Genomic DNA, 19,882 nt, shown 5'->3' with positions numbered 1-19,882 from the left:
CCTCAGTGACTTGAAAGAGATCGAAGGAAGCTGCTACAGCCAATCAACATATGCCAGGTGTACCTTTAACAAAAGGTGAAATCTTTTAACTTAAGTTTGGAGTTTTCGGTCATAAAGCCACTTTATTTTTGGTGATTAGGGTTTTGGAGGGAGCTACATATGAAAAGTTTCGGTTGGCACACCTGTCCATCAGAGAAGCTCCCAGCATGTCAATAAGCATATCAGTAGCATGGTAATACCCTATATTCTTGGGTTATTAAAGGTTTAAGGTGTCAACTGCTGCATATTCGGTGATGGGGAACCAGAACCGAAAATTTAGGGTTACTCTCAGCCAAAACAGAACAGATCAAAGCTTTCGGTGCTCAACGCCAGCATGGGACATTAATTGCCCATCTCATGCCCTCTCATGCCATCTCAGTTGAACGAAGGGAAAGCCAGATGTCAAAGCTGCAAGGAAGAATCAATGCATACGAGGAGATAGAGTTAGAATTTCAATGGGAATGGGACTCTATGTTTTCACAGCGCAATACCTTTGTAATTAATTAGTTTGTTTAGATATGGATAAGGCAGTTAATGATAGGATTTCGAGCTCCCCTCATGCTGGAGGAGGAGTCTCAAGTAGTTGTTTTTTTGTTTTCCTATATATAGAAATGACTCTGATGTAAAAAAGGTTGGAGATTTTATAAAAAAACAGAGTTTTTATCAGCTTGTGTAAGAAGACTTTGACAGTAATACAAGAGTTACTTTTTCTTCCCAAGATTCATTATATGTTTATGGCTCAGAACATGTGTGGTTTTGTCATTATCTTTTATGTATTTTACAGCTCACTAAATATGCAATCACTCTGAATTCACCTAGTGCTCAGACTTCCTGTGCTTATTTATGAGTTGAGTTTTTTGGAGAGATGTTTTGAGTGTTAAACGTTATATGCCTTGGCTTCTATGATTAAGTGATCAATAGTTTACTGCAGAAGTGTATGACTCCATGAGCCCAATGGAAGAAGTGTTGTTTTGTATTTCCAACCAGCTTTATTTTCATAAATGTGTGAAGAGTTAGCCATCTGTTGTTGTGATTGATTTTTATCAAAAGTCTGTGAGAGAGCCCTCTCTGACTAAGGAGGCTAATCCTTAGTCTAAAGTCTGGTTGAAAGAGTTACATGAAATCTTGCTTGGCTGCAGCCCTTAGTACTGATTTTGTGATAACATTTTGGTGCGTCTGCCGGGAGCCTGAAGTCTATTCATTCCCGAAATCAATGGTTGAACTTCTGAAGGTAGCAGGAGCTCAGACATCAATTTGAGGCTGCAAAACTACCTTGGCGACTCCACACAGCAAATAACAAATTAGAAGGTGACTCCACTGCCAAAAGATCATTAGCTTGATGAAGTTTCAAGATGGATTCTACTGCAAGGATGAATGCCAGGTATGCTCCTATGGATCGGTCTCATATCCCTGGTTTTCCAAATCCTATGCCAAAGGTTGATTGGTTAGATGATCTTCCAATATTCAAAGATGAAAAAAAGGATGATGCTGCTCTTCATTTGGTTAGGTTTCATATGCATGTACGCAGTCTTAAGGTTCACTTTCCTGAGGATTGTCTCATGAGGATGTTTATGGCCACTTTAGAAGGAAAAGCATGGTCTTGGTATAAAAGTTTGGAAAATGGTTCATTATCTTCTCTTGCTGATTTTCATGATGTGTTCTGTGAAATGTATAAAGAATGTTATCCTTCTTTGTTGCTGCTCAAAGACTACTGTAGGCATTCTTTAAATCTTATTCAGTACTTGGAGGATTGTTATGGTGATGATGAATTTATGGATGAAGAAATTTTAGAGGCTCTCCATAACAATGCATTTCAGCACCAAGGAGAAAGTATATCATTCCATGAAACACAGCATGAAGAGCAGCAGGAGTATACTTGTGAAAACAATGTTTTATCCTTAGATATTGATGTAGAGATGCAGCAGATTGGTCAAGCTTCAGATCATGATGAAGATGAAATTGATTGCACCCAGAAAGAAGAAATACTGGAGGAAATTTTCTATGACCCTCAGGCAGAGGAAAAGCTTGCTCAATTTTGTAATTCCTTGCAGCAGCTTACTTCAAATAATGATCATAGTAGTGAGGAAAATTACATTGTTTGTGACCATCATTCAGAAAGGCAGTTGGATAGCATATCAAATAAATTTGGTGTGGCTGAAGGTAAGTTGTCTAAAGATACAGAAGGTTTTGAGAATCAGCAAACTAACCATGTGTTTTTTGACCCTATAGCTGAATACATGGAAAAGATTTGCTGTTCAGGCGGCTTCCAGTTATATTTTCATGTTGAAGAACAGTTACACCTTATGCTGCCTCGGTTACTTCAGTATCTGGTTTATTTTTGTTTCAAGCACAGCCAAAGGACAAACATGGAAATTTCAGATAAGATAAATGATTGGCTACATTGGAAATTTCATATTGATTGAGCAGAAAGAAGTTGAAATTGTTAGGGTAGGTAGGTAGGTGAATGCAAATAAGCTCAAGGTTGACTGAGCATTTCTTTTTCAGTAGATGTAGTTTTTTTTTTCTCCTACAGTGATCATCCAGCTAAAGCCCGAGCTGAAGGCCCAAGAAGCTTGAAGAAGAGGTTTGTCAAATAAATTTTTGTTCATCAAAAATGGATAAGGCACTGGAACTACAGGTTCTTAGTGTACCACAAGGGCACACTATCCCAAGTGGAGCCACCGTTATCACTCAAAGAAAATTTTTTAAATTTTTCACATCAGTTCAATTGTTTGTCAAAGGCATATAAATCCTGTCTATCAGTTTCGCAGCGCAGCATGTTTTAAGTGATTTCGTAGCGCATAATTCATATTTTGCACTAGCTACGCTGCGAAATCGGGGATTTGTCCTAATCCATAGCAGACCTTACCCAGCTGTCATGTTTATCAAAATCCATTTGGTTTGCATCAACAGTTGTCAGCTTATAAGGTTCTTAGTACCCTAGCAAATGGTAGAAGTGGAAAAACCATCCAAGGAATCAGCTTCCCATCACGACAATTCTGTTTCTGTTCCTAAAGATACTGCCATTGACAACGGAAGTTTTGTAGAGACACAAGATAAGGATGTTATATTGGAAGGCCTGGGATCAGTTGCGGTTTATGACCAGTGGGTTTCACTGTCAGTAACTGGTCGGCAACCGAAAGCCCGCTATGAGCATGCAGTAGTAGTAGTGCAAGAGAAAATGTATGTCTTTGGTGGAAATCACAATGGGCGCTACCTAAATGATATGCAGGTGTTCGATTTGAAATCTTTGACATGGTCCAAACTGAATACAAAGATAGCATCTGACTCTTCTCAAGAACTTTTATCTCCTTGTGCTGGTCATTGCCTGATTCAATGGGGCAACAAGATTCTAGTTGTTGCTGGACATACAAAGGATCCTTCTGACGTTGTAACAGTTCGATTTTTTGACACAGAATCCTGTACATGGTGTGTACTAAAGTCATATGGAAAACCTCCGATTGCACGCGGTGGTCAATCTGTCACTCTCGAAGGGTCCAGTTTAATTATGTTTGGCGGTGAAGACTCAAGGAGGAGTCTTCTGAATGATTTGAATATTCTCGACTTGGAAATGATGACTCGGGATGATGTAGAAGTTGTGGGTACGCCTCCAACATCACGGTCTGATCACACTGCTACAGTACACGCAAATCAGTGTCTTTTGATTTTTGGTGGCGATTCTCATTCCACATGTTTCAATTGTCTTCATGTCCTTGACTTGCAGAGTATGGAATGGTCACGGCCAAAGAAATCCAAGGCACTTTGCCCACCCCTCGAGCTGGGCATGCAGGTGTCTCAGTTAGTGAAAATTGGTATATTGTAGGTGGAGCTTGCAGTCGATTACAGTCATGGAGATCTTAGAAAATTGCATATCAGACATTGCTCTGATGAAGCGGTCACTTATTTGGCCCAAAGGTGTGCAAATTTGCAACGTCTTTCAAATCAAGGCACGCCAAAGTGTTACTGATGCATCAGTAGGTCAAATCGCATTAGGCCGCCCCAGAATTGGAGAACTTGATATTAGTTACTATCACGACATATCAAGGGCTGCTTTAACACCAGAGTCTAGCTACATTGCAAGTCCAGCCGCATCTTGGCTGGATGACTTTCTTGTATGGTTATCACCAGAAGCATTTGGGTGCTGCCGCAAATTTCCCAATGGGACCTACTGTCCCCCTGATGATCAGCCACCTTGCTGTGCATCTGGAGATGCCTCCTGTGGAATAAGTGAGATTTGTCAGGACTGCACAACGTGCTTCTTACATTCAGATCTGATTGGAGACCGCCCATCTACAACACAATTCAGAGAGAAACTACCATGGTTTTTGACTGCATTGCCATCTGCAGATTGTGCAAAAGGGGGTTATGGTGCTTACACCAATAGTGTTGATCTCAAAGGATATGAAAATGGAGTAATTCAAGCATCAGAATTCCGTACATATCATACACCCTTAAACAAACAGAGCGATTTTGTAAATGCAATGAAAGCTGCAAGGGAGTTCGCTGGCAGAGTTTCAGATTCTTTAAATATTTCTGTTTTTCCATATTCAATATTTTATATTTTCTTTGAGCAATACTTGGACATTTGGAGGGCAACCAAGATGGAACAACGGCAAAGACATGAACTGTTATCTTCCGAAATGCTGCTATACAGACTTCTCCAAGGTTTTATATTTGAGGAGTGCGTGCTATTGATGTTGTGCAAAAATTTCAGAAATTAAGTTTTGCGGCATTTATCAAGGTTGTTTGAGCCATTTAAATAGCAAGTTTTTGTTTCTCTTGGGTCACAAGTACTTTCAGGAAAGCAGATAGCTCTAGTTATAATGCTGCAGTGACAAACACATCTAGTTGGGGCAGAGTGAAGACCAGAAGTGTGAACGTAAGGTCAATATGAATAATTTAGTGCTTCGTTCAGGTGTCAAGATTATCACATATCCTTTTAATAATGCTGTGGACAAGACAGGACATGAAAATGGAAAAGCGTTAGCATGTTGAGATATTTTGCTATGCTTTGAGCCAGAATGATGGCACTGAATGGAGGCAGCCATTGAAGCTCCAAGGATTCTGAATCTCTCAAACAGTGAACACTTTAGTGAACCTTATGGGGAGGATTTTGTCTTCATTACCAATAATTGGCATACATCTCTTCTTCCTTGTTAATTGAAGACAGTCAAATTTATTGATGAAGACTGTGTTTTTGAAATTGTTTAAAACAGTTTCGCAGTTTCGTAGCGCGCTACGAAACTGCGAAACTGCTGTAGATGTGTTTTTGAAACACATATAACAGTTTAATGGCAGAATCAAAATTTTGTGAAGGGAACACCTCAGTGACTTGAAAGAGATCGAAGGAAGCTGCTACAGCCAATCAACATATGCCAGGTGTACCTTTAACAAAAGGTGAAATCTTTTAACTTAAGTTTGGAGTTTTCGGTCATAAAGCCACTTTATTTTTGGTGATTAGGGTTTTGGAGGGAGCTACATATGAAACGTTTCGGTGGGCACACCTGTCCATCAGAGAAGCTCCCAGCATGTCAATAAGCATATCAGTAGCATGGTAATACCCTATATTCTTGGGTTATTAAAGGTTTAAGGTGTCAACTGCTGCATATTCGGTGATGGGGAACCAGAACCGAAAATTTAGGGTTACTCTCAGCCAAAACAGAACAGATCAAAGCTTTCGGTGCTCAACGCCAGCATGGGACATTAATTGCCCATCTCATGCCCTCTCATGCCATCTCAGCTGAACGAAGGGAAAGCCAGATGTCAAAGCTGCAAGGAAGAATCAATGCATACGAGGAGATAGAGTTAGAATTTCAATGTGATTAGGACTCTATGTATTCACGGCGCAATACCTTTGTAATTAATTAGTTTGTTTAGATATGGATAAGGCAGTTAATGATAGGATTTCGAGCTCCCCTCATGCTGGAGGAGGAGTCTCAAGTAGTTGTTTTTTTGTTTTCCTATATATAGAAATGACTCTGATGTAAAAAAGGTTGGAGATTTTATAAAAAAACAGAGTTTTTATCAGCTTGTGTAAGAAGACTTTGACAGTAATACAAGAGTTACTTTTTCTTCCCAAGATTCATTATATGTTTATGGCTCAGAACATGTGTGGTTTTGTCATTATCTTTTATGTATTTTACAGCTCACTAAATATGCAATCACTTTGAATTCACCTAGTGCTCAGACTTCCTGTGCTTATTTATGAGTTGAGTTTTTTGGAGAGATGTTTTGAGTGTTAAACGTTATATGCCTTGGCTTCTATGATTAAGTGATCAATAGTTTACTGCAGAAGTGTATGACTCCATGAGCCTAATGGAAGAAGTGTTGTTTTGTATTTCCAACCAGCTTTATTTTCATAAATGTGTAAAGAGTTAGCCATCTGTTGTTGTGATTGATTTTTATCAAAAGTCTATGAGAGAGCCCTCTCTGACTAAGGAGGCTAATCCTTAGTCTAAAGTCTGGTTGAAAGAGTTACATGAAATCTTGCTTGGCTGCAGCCCTTAGCACTGATTTTGTGATAACACATTCATGGTTAAACAATTAAGCAATATACCTTCATGATTTCTCCAAAATAATGCACCATCTATAACACAAAACTTTAAAGCCTTCATTTTCAAAAATCTTTTCTTAGTTCTGGAAAATCCTAGGGGAGCACATAGGTTTAACAATACAAAGCATATATCAGCGTACCATGGGGATTGTAAAAAGATTTCACTGATCTGTGGAGTCGCCAGCTCCGGTTCATTGTCCAGCCGGTTAATCTCTAAGGCTTGAAAATTCGTCTTGGACATTAGTTTAGCTAAACCTTGTCCCTTTATCAGCTTGGTTGGTTTTATTTCTATGTCATATTCAAGGATGTTTGCAATCCATTTACCTCTTTTGCCTTCTAATCCCTCTTGGGTCAGTATGTCTTTTACAGTGGCGTGTGGGACGTAGGCAATTACGTGTGAATACAGTATGTACACTCTAAAATCCTTGATGGCCTTAACAAGTGCGTAGGCCTGTTTTTCCATGATTGGGTACTTCAACGGGGCATCTCTTAAGGCTCGGCTGAAAAAAGAAATTGGCTTTTCAGCTCCCTGCTGATCCTTTTGTAAAAGGACAGCGGCTATGGTGTGATCAGATGAAAATGAAAATATGATAAAATCTTTATCAAACTGTGGGCTAGTTAGGACAGGGGTTTGGGTTAAGGCTGTTTTGATACTCTCAAATGCTTTCTTGGTTTCCAGAGACCATTTTACCTTGGCATCCTTCTTTAACATGTTGCTTAACAGTCTTATTAATTCAGCCAGATTTGGAATAAACCTTCTTAAGGAGTTGATTTTCCCAAGGAATGCTTGTAGCTCTTTAATGTTTCTTGGAAATGGGATTTGGAGGATGGCTTGTATTCTTTCAGGATCAATTCTGATCCCATCTTTTGATATGATGTGGCCAAGTAATTTTCCTTCTTCGAGGCCAAACAGAGACTTCTTGGGGTTCAAGGAAATGGCATATTTCCTGCATGTTATGAAAATTTGCCTGAGATGCTTGAGGTGTTCTTCATCAGATTTGGAAAATGGGGTTAAGTCATCAAGGTAGACAACTAGGAAGTCATGTATTTCTCTTCCAAAAGCAATATCCATTGCTTGTTGAAAGGTAGCACCAGCGTTTTTAAGACCAAATGGCATCTTTACATACTTGAATGTTCCCCAGGGTGTAGTAAAAGAAGTTTTGTCTTGATCATCTGGGTGAACAAGTATTTGGTTAAAACCTGAAAAACCATCTAGCAAAGAGATTCTAGAGGCTCCCACTACTCTCTGCAATATGTGGTCCATTTTGGGCAAAGGATAGTGGTCTTTTAAGGAGACTTAGTTTAAATTTCTGAGATCTACACAAAGTCTAATCTTGCCTGTCTTTTTTCTCATAGGGACAAGATTGTATACCCATTCGGAGAATCTGATGGGTGATATAATGCCTGCTTCAAACATCCTCTTTACTTCCTTCTCAATCGGGGGAAGAAGCATGGGGTTAATTCTTCTAAGTTTCTGCTTGAAGGGTTTATGGTTTGGTTTTAAAGGAATGGTGTGTTGGATCACCGAGGTGTCATAGGATTTCAGATCCTCATAGCTCCAAGCAAATACATCTTGGAATTCTTTGAATAAGTCAATGTACTTGGGCTTTTGATCAGGTGGTAGATTTTTGGGCAGTTTGATCATTTTCGTATCTTCTGGTGTCCCGATGTTCTATCCTTCTATTTCAGTGTTTATGGGCTGCAATTTCGGCTTTCTGGGCACGTCATTAGCATCAAACATATCTTATAATGGGGTCAGGCCAGCAGGCAAAAAATTATCTTTCAAGTCAATGACCTCTGCCTCCGTTTTATCTATCTCTTCTATCTGTGTTTGTTTCAGCTGTTCTATGTTTTCTTTGTCAAAAATAGTTGGTTTTGTGATTTGCTTGACTGTGGCAACTGTTATATCTTGTAGATTTTCAGTTGTTTGGTGTTCTGTATCTGTCATAGCATCCATGTCAATGTTAATATTTGAAAATTCATGCTCAAGGGTAAGGAAACTGTTAATTTGGGCATCATTTTCGAATACTTGCCAATCTCTAACGTTGTTTGGGACAGTAGGCCTATGTTTTATTTCAGCCGTGAAGTGATGGTTTGGGTCAAAAGGAAGCTTACATGTACTAGCAAAGGTGGCTAGGCTGTGTGCATGAATGTTGTGATTTCTGGAAATCTTGTCAAGCTTGAATTCCGTGAATGCCTGGAGTATGTTTGTAGCAGCGGTTCTATAGGCTCTCATTCTGTTGTCGTTGGTAACAAAATTACCTTTCATCTGTTGTATAACTAGATCAGAGTCACCTAAGATAGACACTTTTACAGCTCCTAGAGTTTTAAGCAGTTTAAGGCCTAAAAGCAGAGCCTCATACTCTGCCATGTTATTTGTGCATTTAAAGTTCAGTCTGTAGGCATGACCTTCTGCATGGTTATTGTATGTGTTGTGAATCCAGACACCTGCCCCTGCTCCTAACTTGTTGACAGAGCCATCAAACTCTAAGTACCATGTGATTTCTTGCTTGTGGTTCGTAGTAAGAGTTTGAGCTATCTCAGGATTGGGCAGATTTAAACTTTCTATTTGAGGATATTCTTCTGGTAGGCTAGTTGCATTAGTTGCTGTGACAGTTTTGTGGGTATGCGCAACCGATTCTTCATTGATGTGTGCTTGTTGCTCTAAAGCGAAGGGATCATTATCAATTGAAACATTTGTATCATGATTAAACAAAATAAATGAATCCATATCAGAGTGGATTGAGTAAATGGGAAAATTTTCGGGCCTGCTCTCACTACTCACCACATATTTCATCAGCGTTTCTCTGTACAGTCTCTTTGGTTGCCCAAAGACTGAAATAGTGGCGTACGAAAGGTCTAATTGAAGGGATCCTTGTAACTTTGCTCCCCATGATCTTGAGAGGAGCATACCATACTATGGTGGAATGTCAGCCACCAATACATCCATGAGGATAGTCTTGTTGGGATATTGGACTAAGGAGACACACAAGTCTTTGATGAGGCCTAAACATTTCACTTGACATGAGTCAAATGAGTACAGATCTTTGTAAGGTCTTGTAACATCAAGATTTAGTTTTTCCATAACTACTTTGGGCATAAGATTGTGTGATGCCCCTGAGTCAAACATAGCATTGTGCAAAACTTTGTCATGTATATGCAAACTGACATAAAAGGGTGGGATAGGTCCATGTGTTGATTTTCCGTTAACTTCTGGGCCAAATAGCAGCTCTGGGGTATCGTCTAAAACATTTACATCATCCTTGTTTTCTGGAATTTGAAGTGACTTTTGAATTTGCTGCCTATATACATCGTGTTTAGCCAGTTCTGAAAGAGGAATGGCTATCTTGAGTTTTCCTATCTCTGCCTCTAAGTTAAATGGCTTTTCCAGTGGAGTCTTGGTGTTGACAATGGCAGTTTTTTCTGCTTCCTTTGAATTCTCAGTGATCTGCTCTTGTTTATCAGCGTTGTGGGAAGTTTTTGCTTGCGGTTGTACAGTTTCAGGAGTGCTTTTTGGGCTACTGCTTGAATTTTCTTTTGAGGAATGGGGTGGCAAAGGCTGCTCAACCGAAGGCTGCGAATCTGTTATGTCTTCTACAGTCACTTGATGCGGGTTTGGAACAGGTATATCAGCTGGTTCTGTTGTGACAGCCTTGCCTTTGATCTTGTTTGGCTGTTTGCTATCCTTTGTTTTACTAGGTTCGGAAATGTCAATGGTCCTAGTTCTCAGCTTATATTGTTTGTGTACTTCATACACAGCGGTATCATAACCTTGTTTAAAATCAAAAGACTCGCCAGACTTGGTCTGAAACTGATTGTAATCGGGTTCATTTTGGTCTTCTTGGGACAGGACAGTTTGATGCTCGCCCTTTAGATCCATTAAGTTCATGTGATTGTCCTCTATGGGTTCACTAGAAGTAGATCCTTCAACATAATTCTCTTGGAAAGGGGGTCTTATATCATGGTCTTGGTTAGGCCTACTAGCATTTGTGTTCTGTGTTTTTCTAAAATTTGGGTTCCTTATGGTATTAGACTGTTGTCCTTCCCATGATGCTTTTCTCTCAACTTTTTCTACTCTTTCTCCTAGCCTTTACAGGCCATTGATAATAGCATCAAGCTTCTGGTCAAAGGCTGAGGGTTCTTCTTTAAAGGTGGTTCTTCTTTCCATTCTAGCTCGGTTTCTTTTGGAAATTAAATTGGCTTCTACGCTGACAGCAACATTTTGCATGTCTGCAAGGGTTTGAGAAGATCTTTCTTTTAACTGGTATGCCATATCTAGGTCGAATCCATCGGGAAATTTGTACAAGGCCAGATCAGGTGGAGGCCTTAAGTTCTGTGGTATTGCGTTATATACATTATTGAATCTTGCACAGTACTCTAGAACAGTCTCTTGAGGACCTCATTTGATCGTATCATATTCAGCTAGTATGTGCAAGGGGTCTTTCTTTTTCTCCCATCTGTTGGTAAAGGATTGGTAAAGCTCATCTGGGGTGGTTATGGAATTTGCAGCAAGTGATCTGAACCAAGTTCTTACATCACCTGTCAAACTCTGAACAAAAATTCTCATCCTAACACTATCATCGTCTATCTCATAGTTTTCAAAATAGTCTTGCATCTTTTTGGTATGCTGAATGGCTGTGAAAGGACCGGTGCTGTCAAAATATGTGATTTTAGATTGGTAGTCTTGAGGTAAAGCCCCAGCATTAGCAGGTAATTGCAGGGGTGCATATCTATTAGCCATATTGGCAGGTATAAGTGGAACAACAGGGATAAGTGGAACAACTGGAGTGACGGGGATCACAGGAGTAACTGGAACGCTGGAAACAACAGTGGTGTCAGTATGTGCGGTGAATGAAGGAGTGGAAGGAGTACTACGGGATGTAGATGATGAACTGATGGAAATAGGGGTTGAACGGAACAAGACCTTGACAGGAGTCGGAAAACAACTAGGGTAAGTTGTTTCAGGGCTCAAATCATCAAAATTTTCCTGTCCTTCTTGCTTCCTAAGAATTTTCGGGATTATATTAGGGTTTTCAAAAACAGTTGGAGGGTTGGGGTCTGGATTTGACTTTGTATATCATGGAATTTTCTTCGAAGCCAGCTTCCGAATTGTTTTTTTTTGGCTATTTTTCCTGGGAATGTTTTTGTAATCCACAAGGGACTAATTAAAGTATGGGACAACTTGTTTGTAACTTAAAACTAGCATGAAGATTGACTGAAGCAACATTTATTTACTCCTGTTAATGCAAAGCAAAAAACAGTCTCAAAGGCTTCCTGGCTGACATTCAGGCTTCATCTGTAGTTTTAAGAGATAAACAACAATTGGAAAGTTTGATTTATGGTCTCAGCAGAGCTTTCTTACCTTCTTCGTGAAACTATCTGAGGAAGTTCCCAGTGGAGCTTTCCAACTTAATCAATAAAACTTTCTGAGGATTAGATTCCCCAGTGGAGTCGCCATTATGTTATCACTCAGGTTGTCCTTAAGCTCCGGAAAGGATATGGCCGAGGTAAGCACATACCAACCTTGAACTGCAGGTTCTAGCCAACCTGTAATCAGAGAGGGCTATCTCTATTAGATTTAACTTTGTTTGAAAAGGATTTTAGGCTAGGTCTCGAGTTCAGAGGGTTTTTGTTTGTTTTTTGTGGGAAAATTGATGTTTTCAGACAGAGAGGCAAGGCATAGTCTGGAAGTTTCAAACCATTGGGCATGGAGTCGAGGAGAAAAACTGCTGGTGCTTTTCCTTAATAACAGTGAGGGAAAGTGGAGCAAGATAGCCGAGCATGAAACAATGTTTCAGGTTTAAGGGATGGAAAGAAGTGCTAAGTAATGAGAGGCAGTTAAGAATCTCTCAATTATGCTTAACAAGGGAAAATAACAGGCGCTACCTAGGGGCAGTTAAGAATCCCCAGATAATTGGCAAACACAGGTGAATCGGGGTAAACATGAGCTGGAAGGAATTCATATTCATAACCAATTCAATCAGAGGAAAACATAAAGAAATAGCAGAAATTGAGCATAGACAGTATTTAAACTAATTCTAGGCTATTCTTTCTTTCTGCTATTTAGATAGTGATAACAATAAACATAGGTAAGATGCACTTATTGCTTCAGGCTGCAGCACAAGAATTCCATCTTCATATCTCCATAAACATTCATTCATAACAGACAGTTTTCTCTCCAAGCTTTCTGCAATCTTTGATTATAGAAACAGTCGGGTATACAGTGCGAGTCTCTGGTGAAGATTCTCAATCGACCAACCCTTAAAACTATACAGAGGGTGGTATATATAGGGCAAAACTATCTACAGAGTTCTTTATTACATCTTGAGCTAATTAGGTCATAAAGAATAATTAATTTACCTACTCCTATCTGAAATAAATGCATGAAAATATATTAGGTTGCGCTGGGGCGGCTGTATCAAAACTGAATAACTTATGTAGTCCTTGGTGGCTTGGCGCAGGTGCTTCTAAAATAAATGTGCATGGGCTTCTGCTTCTTTGCTGTCTTGTGGCTTTGAATGCCTTAATTGTGATTTGAAGGTAAGGAATGGTTGATGATGCCTGATTTGACTTTCTGGGGGCTTCATTAATTTACAGGTGCTTCGAGCCCCTAAAAAATCTTTGCTGATACTCTTGGGCGTCTTTTCTTTCTTCTGATACTCTTTTGACAAAATCTGGACTGCTATTCTGATGTGCTGCGGGTCTAATCACGCATTGATGGCCGTTGTTCGGCCTCTGCATCCTCTGGAACTGTCTTCTGATCCTTTCGGTATGTTCTGCGAAGAAAACGGGTCATTTTTGCGCCTTTCGGGCTTCCTGGGGGCTGCATAATGGAAAGATTCCCTGAAGATTCCTTGAAGATTCTCCATTTTGGCCTAAAAAATCCTAGGCGCAAATCGCTCATCAAAAACTGCCTCAGAATTGGATTCCGGGGCTCCGAAGTGCGACTTTTGCTCCTTCGCGCAAAAAAAGTGCTGATGACGTCAGCATGATGTGACGTTGTACGGCGGGTGACATCAGCGATGACGTCAGCATGATGATGTGGCGGGATGACGTCATCATGTACGGACAGTGACGTGGCATGACACGTGGTAAGGGGCCACGCAGGCAGATGACTGGACATGTGACTGGGCAGAGGGGGGTGACGTATGCAGTGATTATGCAGGGGGTGACATATGCGGTGACGTCACTGGGCAGGAGGCGGTAAGCGGTATTTTGGTGCACCACCTTTGGGGGAGAGCGGTTTCGTGAGGGGGGCCTCCGCCACAGCCCAGGAGCTGACGCGTGGCGGGAGTACGGCGGCAATACCGCCCATCTCTCGGACGCTAAAGCTTGGGCGGTTCGGGGATGGGGCGGCCCGCCAGCCATTGATCTGCGGGGCGGATAATCCGACGGCTGGCGGCGAAGGTAATACGGCGGGGAGATATGGCGGGGGAATATTCAAAGAATATTCCTTTTTTAATAATGCGCGCGGTGGGTTATAACTTAGGGAACGGTGGATTATGAGGGTTAATAGGGGCGGGGTTAATATTTTACACGAAAAACTTTGGGTTAGGGGCGGGGAAAGGAGGTTTATGGATGTAAAATGAGCGCGGTTGAAATATTTACAGCTGGGACTTGGGGATGAGGGGTAAAACATGGGTTTTTGAGGGTTTTTAGGGCTAGGGGAGAGGTTGTTAGCATGATTAGGTGTCATCTAACCCCTGCTATGACTCGGATGGGCTAAAACATCCCTAGATGGACTATTTTTCCCCAGACTTATAAAAATATGGCTATATTGCCAGGGAGGGGATATTTACATAGGGGAGTTATATGTACATAGCTTTAGTAGGGGAATGGGAAAACTGATAGGGAGTTATATAATACTGTTAATAGTTAATATGAAGGTGACCAGCAAGCGCTAAGGTCGGGGACCTTAGGCTAAATTTTGGTTAAAATAACTTGAAAGGAACTGAGATCCTTGAGTGAAGGAGATCTTCACCAAGGTGACTGATATGGATGATGATGAAGCTAAGAGGAATCAAGCAGATCTTGACCTCTTTGGGGAGTTAGTAAGGGACTTGGGGAATTAGAAGAAGGGGAAGTTAGTGATGTCAAACTTTGATCTCTTTCTGAATGAAAACTGCCTGCAATGTGATCTGTAAAGATAAAACATAGTTTGAAACACAAAATTGATCATGAATCAGCTTTCTGCAACCACAGCTACCTACCCATCCTACTTTCCTAACATTTTTTCTTCTTTTCTGATTTGGGTGCACTTAGACTTGCAGACCCAGAATTACAATTTTTTCTTTTGAATTTTTCCTATCTAAATCTACACTTATTTCTGCCAGGGCCCAGATTAAACAGTTGGGTCCCTTTGATTCTCTACCTATCTACAAAATCTGCCAAGGTTAAACTCTTTGGACAGATGCATTCTCTATATTCTACAATAGGAAATTGAAACCTAGGGAGACCAAGATTAGATTGTTTGGACCTCCCTTAAATGAAAATTCTTCAAAACTGGGACAACTCCTCAAAATGGAATCTCAGCAGTGGCATTTGGACTAGCACACTCTCATGGTATCTTCTAGAAATATGGAACACTGCAGCTTGCCAAGTATGACATATTTGGCATGTAAAAATGTCAATCATGAAAGATGAATACCTGCTGCAGCAGGAGGCTAACAATAGTAATGGGGGCATCACTAGTATTATAGGGACCTAACATGCCCCTCTCCTTCAAAAAAGTGTTGTCCTCAATGCTTGAGTAGATCTGGATGCTTCTGTATAAAATTATCATCCTCCCATGTTGAATATTCAGCAAATAAATTCTTCCACTTCATGAGATACTCTGAAATGGATCGATTTCGTAGCTGTTGAGTTCTTGTTTGTATGACTGCTTCCGGTTCCAATATAATTTTTCCTTCCTCTTCAAGTTCTGGCAATATTGTTTGAACTGGGAGCTAGTCACCTATAACCTTCTTTAAACATGAAACATGGAAAACTGGGTGCACTCGAGAAGCTGTAGGAAGCTCCAATTTGTATTCCATAGTACCAATATTTTGCAACACCTTGTACGGACCATAATACTTTGGTGACAATTAATTATCCTTCTTAGCTTGCTTGAGGGACATTTGTTTATATGGTTGTAGCCATAGGAATACCGAGTCACCTACATCAAAACTTTTTTGACTGCGATGTTGATCTGCTTGTTGTTTCATTCTATTTTGTGCCAACATGAGGTTATCTTTTAAGAGTTGGAGAACTTGTTGTTGATGTTCGATGTGATGTTCCACTGCTTGAACCTTAGAATTTTATCTTAAATATGATGTGATGGATGGTGGCTAATATCCATAAAGTGCCATAAATGGGGTCATTTTTGTTGCAGTATGGAAGGAAGTGTTATACCACCATTCAACCAAAGGCAACCATTTGACCCATTGTGTTTGTTTATCAGATACAAAGCAACAAAGAGATCCTTCCAAACATTTGTTTACTATCTTAGTTTGCCCATTAGATTGAGGATGATAAGATGAGATATGAGCTAACTGAGTACCAAGATAAGAAAATAATTTTGTCCAAAAACTTCCAGTAAAAATGGGATCTCTGTCACTTACAATAATCTTTGGGTTTCCGTGTAGCTTTCGAATTGTTTCCATAAATGCCGTAGAAACTGTGCTGGCTTTAAATGGATGTGATAATGCACAAATGTGTGCATACTTGGTAATTCTATCAACTACTGCCATGATGACACTCTTTCCCTCAGACTTGGGTAAACCTGTGATAAAATTCATTGAAACCTCATCTCAACGTTGGCTTGGAATGGATAAAGTTTGTAATAGACCTGGTATCTTAATTGTTTCAACTTTATTTTGTTGGCATACCAGACATTCCGCCACAAAATTTTGAATATCTGATTTAAGGCCATCCCAAAAAAATTCCTTCTTAACCCTATGCTAAGTTTTTAAAAATCCTGAGTGCCCTCTTAAGGGAGAAGTGTGCAATTCTAGAAGAATATTTTGTTTGAGTTGGGAATTCTTACAGAGGTATAAGCGATCTTTGTACCATAACGAATCATTTTTCCAGCTAAATGTATCAAATGAACTGGAATCTTGTTGTAACTTTTGAATAAATTCCCACACTTCTTTGTCATTCTTCCATTCCTCCCTTGCTTCGTTTATCCAATCTGGTTGGATAATAGAAATGGCACACAACAATGCTTCCACATCCTCATCCTTTCTTGAGAGTGCATCTGCTAGAACATTTTTCTTCCCTTTTTTGTATATGATTTCAAAGTCATAACCCAACATCTTTGTGACTGATTTTTGTTGTTCTTTAGAGGATAATCTTCATACTAAAAGGTATTTAAGGCTATTAGGATTTGTTTTTACCTTGAAGTGTCTTCCCATTAGGTAGGGTCACCATTTCTTAAGTGCATGTAGTATTGCCAACATTTCCTTCTCATAAATAGCTTTTTGTAATTACTTTCCCTTGATTGGATGACTTTCGAAAGAAATGGGTCCTTCATCTTGCATTAAAACAACACCAATTCCATTTCCGGAAGCATCACATTCCATAATAAAGGTTTTTGTGAAGTCTGTTGTAGCTAAGACCGGTGCTAGGCACATTGCCTCTTTAAGATGTTCGAAGGCCTTTGTTGCTTCTGGAGTCCATGAAAATGTATCTTTCTTCAACAATGTTTTTAAAGGTGCTGCTATTTTCCCATAATTCTTAACAAACTTACGATAATACCTTGTCAACCCGAAAAATCCTTGCAAATGCTTTATGGATGTGGGGATTTCTCATTCCTTAATGCCTTTAATTTTGCTAGGGTCTACCTTAACTACTTCATGAGATACAATATGACCTTGATATTCAACCTCTTATACTCCAAAGAAACGTTTGGATCTTTTTGCATATAATTGTTTCTCCTCCAATAGTGGTAGCACCCTGTCAACATGTTCGACATGATCCTTCCAAGACTTGTTGTAGATTAGTATATCAGAAAAAATACTAACACAAATTTTCTAAGGAAGGGTTTGAAAATGGAATTCATCAGACCTTGAAATGTAGAAGGTGCATTAGTAAGGCTAAAAGGCATGACCAAAAACTCATAGTGACCCTCATGAGTTCTTAATGCTGTTTTCAGAATGTCTTGAGTCTTCATTCTGATTTGATGATATCCTGAATGAAGATCTAACTTGGTGAAGTAAATTGATCAATGACTGGAATGGGAAACTTATCTTTAATAATGAGCTTGTTGAGCTCCCTATAATCTCGACACATGTGCCATGATCCATCCTTCTTGTGAACCAATACTACTGGAGTAGAGAAAGAACTTTGGCTAGGTTGAATTATACCAGCCTCGAGCATTTCTGCAACCATACATTCAATTTCACTTTTTTGGGCATAGGGATATCTGTACGCCCTGATGTTTGGAGGAACACTTCCTGGAATCAAATGAATAAAATGATCATGATCAAGAATAGGTGGGAGACCTTTGGGAGTCTCAAATACCTTGGAATGATTGTCCAAGACTTTTTGGAGATCTGGAGAAATAGATGATTTTGATGTGGAAACATCTAGTGAACATAACTATGCAATTACACCTCGTTGTTCCTTTTTTAGAAGCTTTGTCATACCATTAGAGCTTATTATCTTTCTCGGTTTCCCTGCAATACCCCTTAATTCAACTTCCTTTCCTTCGATATAAGATTTCATGGAAAGTTCTTGAAAGCTAAAAGCTATTGTACCCAAGGATTGTAGCTATTGGACTCCTAGTACAACATCAACACCTCCCATTGGAATGGAAAGCATTGGGCTATTCAATACATATTCTACCATGGATAGCTTGATATTATGGCACTTTCTAGAGAATTTTATCCTCCCTCCATTTACAACCATCACTTGACACTCTGGTGCTAGATATAGGAAGAAATTCAATTCTTTTGCTATCTTACAATGAATAAAATTGTGGGTACTTCCTAAATCAATCAACACTATTACCTTTTTCTTCTTGATATGTCCTTCTATCTTGATGTTTTGAGGAGTGGTAATTCTAGCCAATGCATTACAAGATATGGTCGGATTCATTTCTTCTTTATCTAGGCTTTGTTCCTGGGTTATATCCTCTTCTTTTGACCTTTCTTGTTCCTTTTCTTCTTCCTCTTCACAATCTATGTAGAATAATTTCTTCTCAGCACACTTATGACCTTTAGTGTATTTGCTATCACAACTGTAACAAAACCCTTTTACTCTTTTTTCTTCCAATTGTTGTGGTGTCAACCTTATAGGTTGTGGAAGGCTAGGGGCAACAACACTTCCATATTTATAGTTGTGAGTTGTAGGCTTCCTGGTTGCCATAATTTTGCTTTCCATTTTTCTTGCTAACCTGAATGCCTTCTCTAATGAATTAGGTTCCCAAAGGTGAACATCACGTTGGATATTATCCTTTAAAGTCCCTATGAACACATCAATCCTATGCTCCTCTAGAATATTTTTTACCCTTATGTTCAATTTTTGGAACTCCTCAATGTGCTCCATCATTGAACCCTTTTGTTTGAGACTTATCAATTGGATAAAAAAAGTGTTTCCTTTTATATCCTCATAATGTGCTGTCATTTCTTCCGTAAAAATTGCCCAAGTGATAATTTGTTTACGAGAGAAAAGCCATTGATACCATACAAACTGATTTGGTTCCAAATATAAAGTTGCAATACATACCTTTTGTGTGTTTTGCACATTATTGGGATCGAAAAATTGCTCCATCTGTAGTATCCATGTTGCGGGATCCTTGCCATCAAACTTCCTCATATCGATTTTTGGAATATGGTGGGTCTTCAATTCAACATTAGAGTCTATGAAATCATGATTAACATTTCTTTTGTTCTCATCATGAGTTTATTTTAATACCCTTTCACCATTAGTGACCATTTCTTGTAGCAACTTATTCAAATTTATGTTCAATTCTTCCATCTGATCATCCATGCCATCCATTTTAGCATCCATGCCATTCATCTTAGCTTCCATGCCATCCATCTTAGCTTCTACACCTTTCTTTAAACAATCCATCTTAGCTTCTACGCCTTTCTTTAAATCATCCATCTTAGCTTCTACATCTTTCTTTAAACCATCCATCTTAGATTCTGTTACTTTTTGTGCAAGTGACATTTGTTGCAATTGGTCTCATAATTTTGATATATCATGTTGCATTTCTTCCTCTTCTTCATGAGTCATGCTAGAACTTTAGGTTGCTTACTAGGTGTTTGAATTTTCTTTCCTCGGGGCATCAATTACCGACAATAATGC

The 19,882-nt window shown here is 39.4% G+C and overlaps 1 protein-coding gene and 1 pseudogene across 1 annotated transcript; both read left to right on the top strand.

The window, feature by feature from the left end:
- Positions 1-2,986: 2,986 nt before the first annotated feature.
- LOC149209090 (acyl-CoA-binding domain-containing protein 4 pseudogene) lies at positions 2,987-3,900 on the top strand (annotated as a pseudogene).
- Positions 3,901-3,926: 26 nt separating this feature from the next.
- Positions 3,927-4,760, top strand: LOC149209089 (uncharacterized). Its single transcript, XM_089398514.1, has one exon. The coding sequence runs from the start codon at positions 3,927-3,929 to the stop codon at positions 4,758-4,760; it is 834 nt and encodes a 277-aa protein (XP_089254640.1).
- The last annotated feature ends 15,122 nt before the right edge of the window (positions 4,761-19,882 follow it).

The sequence above is a fragment of the Pinus tabuliformis genome, chromosome 1_2 (genome assembly GCF_031772625.1).
Source record: "Pinus tabuliformis cultivar Carrire ecotype Pingquan chromosome 1_2, CPIR1, whole genome shotgun sequence".
In the NCBI taxonomy this organism is placed as follows: Eukaryota; Viridiplantae; Streptophyta; class Pinopsida; order Pinales; family Pinaceae; genus Pinus; species Pinus tabuliformis.
This window is presented reverse-complemented; position numbering and strand designations above follow the sequence as displayed.

What these genes read in the sequence shown, in the direction of transcription:
- LOC149209089 (XM_089398514.1), top strand. Translation starts at nt 3,927, where the DNA reads ATGAAGCGGTCACTTATTTGGCCCAAAGGTGTGCAAATTTGCAACGTC.